This window comes from Geospiza fortis, unplaced genomic scaffold, assembly GCF_000277835.1.
Source record: "Geospiza fortis unplaced genomic scaffold, GeoFor_1.0 scaffold286, whole genome shotgun sequence".
Lineage (NCBI taxonomy): Eukaryota > Metazoa > Chordata > Aves > Passeriformes > Thraupidae > Geospiza > Geospiza fortis.
The window spans coordinates 159,363-170,621 of record NW_005054444.1 but is presented as its reverse complement, the minus strand read 5'-3'; the positions used below and the strand labels follow the sequence as shown (position 1 = coordinate 170,621).

General features: G+C 39.6%; 1 protein-coding gene across 1 annotated transcript; it reads left to right on the top strand.

Moving 5' to 3' along the window:
* Positions 1–3: 3 nt before the first annotated feature.
* Positions 4–10,924, top strand: AQP11 (aquaporin 11; the record flags this gene model as incomplete). Its single annotated transcript, XM_005427417.3, has 3 exons — positions 4–595; positions 4,678–4,794; positions 10,784–10,924. Coding segments are annotated over 3 exons (762 nt in total), but the record flags the coding sequence as incomplete, so codon positions are not given.
* Between the last annotated feature and the right edge of the window lie 335 nt (positions 10,925–11,259).

Sequence of the window (11,259 nt, the reverse complement as noted above, 5' to 3'; positions counted from 1 at the left end):
TGGGCTGTCGGTGGGGTCGGGAGCTCCCTGCTGCTGATGTCCGGCGTCGTGGTGACCGTGGGGCTGTGCCGGAGGCTGGCCCGGCGCCGGCTGCGCTCCCGCCCGCTCCTCTTCGCTTTCCTTGTGGAGATGTTCAGCACCTTCCAGATTTGCGCCTGCACGAACGAGCTCAGCCTGCTCGGCAACGTGGAGCCGAAGCCGCACACCGCCCTCACCCTCACCTACGGCTTCACCGTCCTGCACGGCCTCAGCCTCGCCGGCAGCACATGCAATCCCTGCGGGACCCTGCAGCCCATGTGGGGCGGCGGGACCTCGCCCAGGATGGGGGGACTCAAGATCGCCGCTCAGTTCGTGGCTGCAGTGCTCGCCAGAGTGTTCATGCACTTTATCTGGAGTCTGGAGATGGCAGAGCCACATCTTGGAGCACTCTCACACGGCTGCAGCAGCCCCATGCAAACTACAGAGATGCAGGCGTTCTGCATAGAACTGCTCTTTTCTGTCGTTTTCCAGCTGGCCGTCCTGCAAGCCGAAAGCGTTAATCCCAAATACAGAGTCCATTTAATTGCTCTTCTTATCACCATGCTCGTGTATGCAGGTTAGTCTTTTTGCTTTTTCTTCTTCTGTTCCTGCAATAAAGTTGTAATGGAAGGGGTTCTTACTGTTTTCTTGTAAGTGTTAAGATGCAAAATGCTTTTTCTTAAATTACACTTTCCTTGACGATTTCTTTTTGTGTCGTCCTATGTATGCAGAGTTCATTTGGTGTTTATATAAAGTTTGCCTGGTTGCATTCCAGGCAGGTATGGGGTTAAGAATGAAATGAGTTATGCAGTTAGAGTGATGTCAGGTCTGCAAGTACATATGGTTAAGTGTTAAAATATCTCAGTGAAGGATTGTTTCATAATCCAACTATTTATACAGCATGAGAGATTTCATACTATGTGCTCTGATTACTAAGTGACATTGGGAGAGCACCGCTGGCTGCATCAGGAGAAAGTGCTGATTGTGCAACACCAGGGTACAGACTGGTAGGTAATATGGAAGCTCTGCATTTAAATAATGCATAATTCATATCAGTGCAGTTTATTTAACTACTTCCTTAAATCAGAAGTGGGAATGGTTATTTGTGGAATGCATACAGAAATAATACCTGATGAGATCAAATGCAAAAAAAGAGGGGAAAAAATAGGTGCCTGTTTTATTAGAGCCTCCCTGGTCTGTAATGCCAGGTGTGCCCGTATAGGTAGCCTTTCCTACCTGATTAGTCACCTCGTGCTTCCCAGAGCTGTCACCTGTGCATCCTCTCTGGACCAATGGGAAGGGAGAAGTGAGAGGAGTCAGTCTGAACTTCTTTCTTCTGACTGCTGATGTTCCCTCTTGTCCCCACTGTAGTGGCTAGAGTTGTTAGGTCACTTGAGGACTGCCCTGCTGCGAGTCCTTTTCCTACTGGCAAGGAGATTGTGTAGCTTGGAGAAGTGAAAGAGGTGATTACAGAACTCTTGCTGTTGCTGCTGCCCCCACCACAGAAAAAGTCATCTAGGGAATCACCAAATCCCTTTGAGAGAGGGAGATCACTTCTCTTACCTGCAAACATCCAGGATGTTGTTGATGCTTTGTCCTAAAGGCTTAGCTGCATTAATGCTATTTAACATAACAGCATCCAGAACAGTGTACAGTCGCATTTTTAGATGTAGTAATGTAAAAATCTTAACTAATTTTCTTTAGCTGAGATTAGCTAATACCTAAAAGATGAAAGTCATTGGGGAATTTTGAAAATTAACTTAGCAATTTGAACTACTTTCTAAAAGCAGAAGCTGGGTGTCAGTGCATTTGAGGACATTAAATATATTTCTGAGTTGCTTGGTGGAAGTGTAGCCAAATATCCTCCTCCCTCTTCCACAAGCATAGAAATCTGGATTCCTGATTGCTAACATTCTTCTCCTGCTTAGCGAACAGTCATATAAAATAATACGTGTCACACTGCCTTTGTTTTAGCTCATTCATACCAAGAATTCATTCCCAGTGTCATTGGCCAGGTTCCTATCTTTTCCTAGCACGAGAAGGCCAAGTGTGCCACGTGAAGGCTGAGTGTACCAAGTGCCCTTCTGTGCCATAAACTTGGGCTTGTTGGGACTCCCCAGTGCAATCGATCTGCACGTACTTCTAGGAAACCTCAGACCTCTTTTGCATCGTGTGCACAACACCCTGTGTTGCCTGGACGTTTTTCTTTGCATTTCTTTAAAACTACAATCTGCTTGTCTACTATAAAAATATACAGGTATTGAGATCCTGTCGTGGCTGGGGCGCTAATGAGGAGCCTGGTAAGTGGCCATGGACGATGCCTGCTGCACATATCCCATATATCCTGTGGATGCCATGGCATAGCCCCAGCCACATCTGTCCCGCCTCTGCTGCTTACACACAGCAGGGAGAGTCACTTACAAATCAGGTGTCGCAAATAGTGGCCTGCAGCAGGGAGAGTTCTCATCTGCAGGCTGAGAAGACAGACAGATGCATAATTTAGCTGAGGTCTGGATCATTCTCAGGAAATCTTCTGCACCTCTTAGTTTACTGTTTATAGATCTGCCATGCACCTTACTCCAACAAATAACATCAGGTTATACAGCATTTTCAAAATCAGAAGCTGTTACTTGAATTTTTCTTATACTTTTTCATATTTAAAAATATTTTTTTTTTACATTTAATCCTACACAAACCAAATTTTTATAGTAGTACATACTGCACACAGAAGCTCCAATACTGCTTCACTCTGTTTTCTACTAAATAAAGACCAAAAAAAGAACATTATGTCTTTACATATTACTCTTAATAATGATTCATTAGCTAAGAATGCAGACCATATACAAATGGTAAAGAATATTTTTGTATAATTCCTTTGGGAGAGTACTTATTCAGGTGTTAAAAAAGATACCTTTTGAGGGCTTTTTCATTTACAGGCAGCATTACAGTTAGGTCAGAATCATATGAAATTGGTTAGATTTTTCTGAACCTAACATATCAAGGTACAAACGACATACACATTTTTAATTCTGTGTTTCTTCCCAATTTTGGCCTTTAATAAAGGCAAAAACGTAAAAATACTTTCTCATGCACTGTGTGGCATTACTTTCCCTTTTAAAGTTTTTATGCACACCACATCAAAGAGATTACACTTCTTCTGCCATAAAACAATTTGTCTTTTCTGTTACACAGACTGAGGGGCTAAATGAATAATTTTAAGTAAGATTATAGTGCTGCCCCTGTCCTATGATTGATATTCCAGTAATTATTAGTAATGAATATTGAAGAAAAACAGCAGTTAAAACTCTGTCTAATGCTTAATATTTATCAACTGCATCCTGAGAGTGAAGTTCTGCTTTCAATTGTACATTTATGGATATTACAGCAGAAGCAGTGGAGTCATAAACAGATTAAAGCAAAGTAAATTATTGTAGCTGGGCTTCCTGGCAACCGTGGACATTGCTAATATGTCAGTGTGCAGAAAAACAGACTGCACAGTAAATCTGACTTGTTCTTGAGAACATGTGCAAAACCACAGTAAACTGAGTAGGCAAACAAAGACTAAAATTTTCCTTAACTGTAATAATAGTGAAAGAAATAATAAGGAGAATATGGAAAGAGAAATACTGAAGAAGAGTGACAAAGACCTTACTGAAACTTTGGATAAATGATTGCACAGTCATAGCAAATGAGGATTACAGCAGCAGGGTATTTGTACAAAGGGTAAGTTCAAAGCTCATACAAGCCTATTTGGGGAGGAGTCAAGAGTAAACTGTAAGGAATTATACAGATGCAATTATAGAATAGTTTATGGTAATAGGTTAATAGATAAAACAGGTAGGGGGTGGTTAGTAGCTAACAGTACAGGAATACAGGTAATTTAGCTATGAGTAATGCTTTTTCTGCAGCATTGCAATGAGAGGAACAACACATGTCAGAATTAAACACACTTAGCTCCAGGTTCATCTGCAGTGTAATTACAGTTTACTCCCCAGTGTAACATGTTTGGATCTTGTTATTTAGAAAATGTTTAGGCAACTTCATTTACATCTGAAATCAGAGGCAAGGAAAGATGCTTGGCTTACTTCAACAAGGCAGTGGAGTGGCACTTGCTTCTATTTTCTTTGAACAGCATATAGAGTTTTCCCACAGTTTGTATACCATGTGAAAATCTTAACATTCGGTATATTCATATAATAATATTAGTATTCTTTTAAGAAAGTATAGAGGTCAGCTTAGCAAGAACACTACTTGACAGTTTTTTCTTTTAACTTGCATATGTGTTTCATGTGACACGCTATAATGTAATGGCTTATGTAATTTCTGTCTCCTCTAAAATCGTGATACAGAAATAGCTTCTAGTTTTATCAATAGAAACATTCAGCATTAGCCAGACCTATCTCTTTAAAGAATATTTGCTAGAAAGAGATAAAGGAAGTTTTAGCTTACCCTTCATATGTTTTAAAGCCTTTGAGAAAACATTTAAACTGTTTACTGAGTCATCAGGTGAATAACTTCAGAAGAGTTTTACCTGTTCAAACTGTTTCTGCTAATTCATTTTATTGCAGGGTATAGATTTCTTGTAGTATCATGCATTAGAATTTGAAGTAAGTATTTAAAAATATGGTTTGATGTCATGCTGTTTACATCTTGTTGCAGGTGGAAATCTCACAGGAGCAATATTTAACCCAGCACTGGCGTTTTCATTACATGCAGATTGTTTCTATGACAAATTTTTGAGTTACTCACTAGTATATTGGCTAGCACCATGCTTAGGTAAGTTCTTAATACTTTATGTGTTTGAGAAAGTGTTATTTAGTACATGGTTCATAAATCAAGAAATAAGTGCTCTTTATTGCAGAGTGTTTGACTTTTGCATTAAATAAATCCAGAAAATAGTAAATTATAATGTATGTGTTGAAATAATTCAGAATCGTGGTTTCATTTTGCAAATGCAGGCTGTGTATTTTAAACATTTTTTAATGCTCTGCATAGAGTACCTGCAGCACTGTTTAGTGAATTATAGAATTATTTGGATTGGGAAGGTCCTTTAAAGATCATATAGTCCTTACCTGAAAGTAAGTATCAGGCCTGATTAACTTGAAGAAGAGAAACATCCTGGTTACCACACAGTGTCTGTCTTGTTTTGTGACAGTTTACGAAAACATGGGAATGATAAATTTTAGGAAAAAAAAACGACCCACAGGTATTGGGACAAGTGCCTTAAATATGCTTTCTCAATTACCATTTTTTTGATATCAAGTATTTTATCCCCATAGTGTCTAACCGTTGCAGTTCTCATTCTATGTTTTTCCCCTAGTCACTGTTGGACATGGTCTGCTCTTAGTTTAAGAATAAGAAGTGTTAGCAACTAGGTTTTCCTCACTTAAATTTTGGTTTTTATTTGGAAGCTATTGATTTTGACTTCTAGCTGTGTGCAGATGAAAATGGTCCATGTGATACTTCATGCTGTTGCTTTACAGTTGGTCCCTACAAATCTTGAGCTTTCTGCTTAGGGTATATAAAGAAGCAGTCTGTTAATCCCAAATTCTTTCATGACTGTTAATCCCATTAAAAGGTACAACAGTGATGAAGGCAGAGCAGGATGTAAAATATACACAGGAAACACTGGAAAGGGATCCTGTTATGACCAAAAACTTCCTTTTCTTGAGTTCTTATCGGTGCATGTTCTACTTGCCTTGACTCTCAGTCAGATGAAAACAAAGACGGAAGTTTAAACCTAACTAAAAATCACTCTAATATAATCTTGTTGAATTAGATCTCTAAACAGGATGACTGAACAGTAGAGTAAACTTGAGTAACAGAGTAACTGTTCAGTGAGTAACTAATGAAATGTCATAGGCAAAACTGATCAGCATTGCTCGGGTCCTGACAGACCACATAATATTTCTCAGCTTTACCTTTCATTAACTGATTTCAACCTCATAACCATTTAAAGATTTCCCAGGTTGTAAGTATATGAGATTTAATCTTTTGGCAAGTGATTTAAAGAAACAGGAGGCATTCTAAAACCTCGTGTCCTACTTACATGGCAAGATGTGCCCTGCAGAACAGCTTTGCAGCAAACCTCCAGGTGATTTTTGACGTAAGAAAATCAACAGTTGTTAACTGAAATGGACCAAGGACCTGAGGAACTTAAAATGTGGTTACGGAGCAATGTTACCTTTCTAGGAGAATTCATAAACAGTGGTTTGACATTAGTTAACATCTAGAATATACACACAAAATACATTGAATGCTGTCTCTTGATTTATGAGGGAAAGGAACTCCTCCAGACTGAGAAGTTGTAAAGAAGTGAATACTCAGGACACATCACTTCTTGCACAGTGTCACTACTGTAGCCAACATTTAGTGACAGATCTCAGGTCTGTGGATCACCTGAAGTACTGAGTAATCTATTTGTGATAAAAATATTCCAGTACAGAATAAAGATGTTTCATGGATACATTTAAGAGACCTTATAAATCAAGAGTTCAAAACAAATATAGTGTCTGAAGTACAAGTATAGAGAAGATTGCTGTATTTGAAAACTGAATTGATGAATACAGGAGTGCAGATCTACAAATTTTAACATGAAGTGAATTTTTTCTGATACTTTTTGAAAATAAGAAAATAATAGGAATAGAATTTTTTCTTTCACGATTGGACAAAATAATGAGGCATCTACGAAAATGACCTGTTATGATGATAAACTCTTGTAGAAAGAACCTCTAAACAGAATCATGAAAGTAGATGATGAGGGAAGGGATATTTTAAATTCAATTGTAAAAATTACTTTCAGAATCCATTTGTCAGCAGAAATGTTGTTTGAGACTTCCTAGAAACTGGCAGAGTCACAATGTTATGCTAATCTGATGTCTTACTTCTTCCAGCATCAGCCTCTCAGATGGTTAAATTACTTTGTTCTTACTTTGGGAAATTATTTCAAAAGGAGTTTGTTTTGTTGTTGTTGTTTTGCTGTAATAACTACCTCACAGTAGTACCTTGGACTAACATATCATGAAACTTAAAATTGCCAGTGGAAAGTGCAATATATTCTCATTTATGGCTGTGGCAGAAGTCCATGAGGGCCAGGATAGCATTCAGAATACAACTGAATCCTGATCTGGCTGAAGCACATTGTAAACAGTGTTCTTTGAAAGGACACTTGGAAGAAAAGGAAGATTGATTATCACTTTCACAAGACAAGGATGAAATGGATGTTTTCTTTTAGGATAAACAAATCTGCTGGTAGTTTATGGTCTTTCAGGAATTTAATCTTGAAACTATAGTTAATTACTCGTTTTTCAAAATGGCTTCACTGATGTTCTGGTGAAGGTGATTCTCTAGCAGCATTAAACTCTGGATTCCTGCAATAAACATAGATGCCAGCAAGTGTTTATAACTTAGCACAGGCAGGCCTAAGTTCTGCACTGTGAAGACAGACTCAGTAAGTACCAGTGGAACAAAGATGGTTTCTGTTTTATTGCCAAAGGAATTCATGTTAGTTGTCCAGGCGTGATCATACCATCGGTAATGATGGGGACTGAGCTAATGCTGCTCTTTCAGTACCAGGGAGATGGTGGCTATGAATGGGAGAGTTGGTGACAAGATAATCATGAGGTTGATAAAATGAAATGCTCTTTCCTGGACAGATGCCAGCTTAGCATATCATAGAACTGTATTGAAGAGTGAGGGATGTTAAAGACCATCCAGTTCCAACTCCCCTGCTAGGGGCAGGGACACCTTCCACTAGACCAAGATGCTCAAAGCTATCCAGCCTGGCCTAGCCTCCTGCTACATTTCTAACACTATAAAACCAGAATGAAGGCCCCCTTCTTTAGATCAGTTTTACTAGAAAGACTAATACTATTCCTTAGAAAATAAGTGCCACAAAAAGTGCTTAGAAAATATGTCACTTAGTAGATATAAAGGGAGGAGGTAAGCAAGGGAGAAGGCAACAGGGAAAGGACTTTGACCTTTCTTCTCAGAGGAGAGGCTATTCTGAGGCTGCCAGCAAGTTCAGAACACTTAAGCAAAGAAACAATTCCAAATCTGCATCTAGTGAAGTGTGCAGTATCTCAGGGACTTGGAAGCAAAGGAGGTTTTCAACAAACAACTGGAAAACAAACTACTCCTATTCCCAGACCCTGGTCCTCATAGGGGTTTTCAGCTCCACAGACATCATCTGACAGAGCAAAAACTCTTATGCAATGAGTGGATGTAATCCATGAAGTACCTAAAAACTGTCAGTAATTATGTGTAATTCAAATCCTGAAGGGCCAGTGAGTGGTAATGCTGAACTTGACCTGCCTACAGAGAAAAATGGTCCTGAATGTGGCCACTTGGGTTGTAGTCTTCACAAGAGTTCAGGGTACAGAGGAAGACTGGGAAGGTAAATAGGAGAGCTGTCCAGACTTTGGACTTCAAAATAAAATTCTGCTTATTTAGGGAATTGCTAAGTCAGTAGTAATTCCCTTGGAAACTGCTATAAATGGGAAGAGGTGATTTTTAGAAAAAGCTCATGAGAGCTCAGTAATAGATTTAAATGTGCAGAAGGAATCTGTTCACATAGTGTTAGACTGGGAATTTGTACAAAAAGCTTTTCCCTGCTGGCTAGACAAAGAGCTTTCCTACGACAAAGGAGAACATGTAAGAAGTTGAAACTGGGAAAGGCAGCAAAGGGCGAGTATAAGAGCTTTGCAGAGGTACTTGGAAACAAAGCCAGGAAGAGCTCAACTGGAACTAAGAGAAAGGACATGCAGAGTTACAAATATACTAATCACAAAAAAAGTCTAGAGTTACAAATATACTAATCACAAAAAAGTCCAGAGAAAATGCAGGTCTGTCGGTGGATGAGGGAGACAACCTAGTGAGGGGTGGCATGGAAAAGGCTGAGGTACCACTCAGTCTTCCCAAGCAAAATTTGGTCCCAAACCTCTGTGTAAATTAGTAAGGTTTTGGAAAGGAAGCCATAAATAGGGAACAATAAATAGGAAAAACATCTGTGATTGTGAATCCATTGACTCTAGTGGGATTCACCTAGAAATGAAGGTAGGGTAGGCCAGTGTTGGAATTGTCCTTAATTTAAGAGAAGTTACAGCAGTTGGGGGAGGTTCCTGCCAATGGGAAATGTGCTAATACTATGCCAGCTTTTAAGGAGGAGGAGAGGGAAACCAGGGAACTACAAGCTAGTTGGTATCACTTCAGCCAGTGGGAAGATGGTGGAGTATCTAGTCTTGGAATCCATTTCTAACCATGTAGACAGCACAAAGATAAACACAGGAACAGTCAGCACAGACTTAGTGAGGGCAATCCATGCTTGACCAGCTTGGTGGCCTTCTGTGATGAGTGCACTGGGAATGATAAAGGAGCAGGGATGCAGTGTACCTTCACTTCAGTAAGGTTTTTGAGACCACCTCCCACAGCGTTCTTGGTTCAAAGTGAGCTCACACAAAAAGACTGTTAGATGGAATAAAGATTGGCTAAACCACTGACCTCAAACTGTCACAATCAATGGGTTGACACCTGGCTGGTGGCCAATACCATGCAGAGTATGCTGGTGTGATTATTGCCTCCTTCTACTCAATGCCTGTGAGGTGACATCTGGAACATGGGTGGTTTGGAGTCCCCAAGTTCAAGAGCAATGTGTCAAAAACCAGGATCCAGGCAGTGGAGGACCACAGAGACAATGAAGGGCCTAGAGTACCCGATCTAAGGGGGAAGGCTGAGGGAACCAGACTGGTTTAGGCTGCAAAAATAAGATGAAAGCGTGTTTTAAGCATAGTCAAGCATTATTTCAAGATTAGTTACAAGGGTAACAGAGATTAACCATTCTTTTTGGCAACAAGTAACAGCAAGGCCACAAATTGGGGCATGGGAAGTTCAGCTTAGACTCCAGGAAAACATTCAGGAGGAAGGGTGCAGCAACACTGAACTTAGTTTCCTGAAGAAATGCTACAGTCTCCAGCACAGAGGTTTTTTGAACTCAGTCAGAGAAAGTCTCACTAACCCATCCAGCATAGGCAAAGTCCTGCACTGAGTGGCAGACTGGACTAAACAGAATCCCTTTAAATAAGCTTTTTTGTGATCTGAGAAGTTTCATAAATTCAAGCTTATGTGTGGGCAACACCCTCAAGCAGGATCCTCTTTGTATCTGAAAGAATAATCTGATTTTTTTACTGCAGGAAATAAACTGTATCTGGATGCCCTTTGAACTCAGTGATCCTTATGGGTCCCTTCCAACTTGAGATAGAAGTTTCTTTATGAGAATTGTATACTATCTCTAACTAACATTTTTTCAGCTTCAGAATAAACCCTAAATCAGAATGATCTTCAAAAAAACACCCACTATCCTACAGCCACTTGGCAGCACCTAAAAACGATGTGGTTATCAAAACAGGCACAGCTAACAATCTCAGGTGAGGGATGGAGGTTAAGCTGCTGGTTCAGTCATTTGTACATCCAGCCACAAAGAAAGCAGCCCTGACCAGGAACAGGAAGGTCTCCATGTTGGATTCACCCAGACAAATTCTCTGCCTTTGGCTTGGCTCACACAGATCAAAGCATTAACTGCACTAGGAAAAACAAGATTATTATCTCACAGGGAGCACTTGCCTGGCTGTTGAAGCTTCCTTTGCAAAAGGTACTGCTGTATTGTGGTAGAGACTCAAATACTTGAACACAATGTTTGTTTTCCATACCAGTACTGTGTCCTTCTCAAATGCATTTAAATAAAAGTCCTTTCTGTAACCTCTCATTTCAGGTACAATACTTGTGGTTTTTATATGGGATGAAATCTTTCCTCGGAAATCTTGAGACATGAAATCCTGAAATTTGGGACCACTACATTAAAAAATATTTTCAACATCTGCAGACATAAAGCTTTCAGAGAACTGTTGACAGACTTCCGTGCCATCTTTATGCTGTATTTTCAGCTTTCATGTTTGAAATATTTGACTTACCACTTTGTATTCAAATAATTATTTTGTAAATGAGTATTGGGATTTTGGGAATATCTGCCACCATTTTCAGTTAAGCCATATGAATGTGAAGGACTGTTAAAAAACAAATATGTCACTTGAGCCGTAAGTGCCATTTTCTGACCTTTATTAGCATGCAAAACTAATTTTAGAGAAATACCCTGTCTTTTCAAGGTTTGATTTTATTGGATTTCTTCCCACTGAAAGCACCTGCAAAAAGGGAGCTGAAGATTTCTTATACTGACATCATCATATTCCT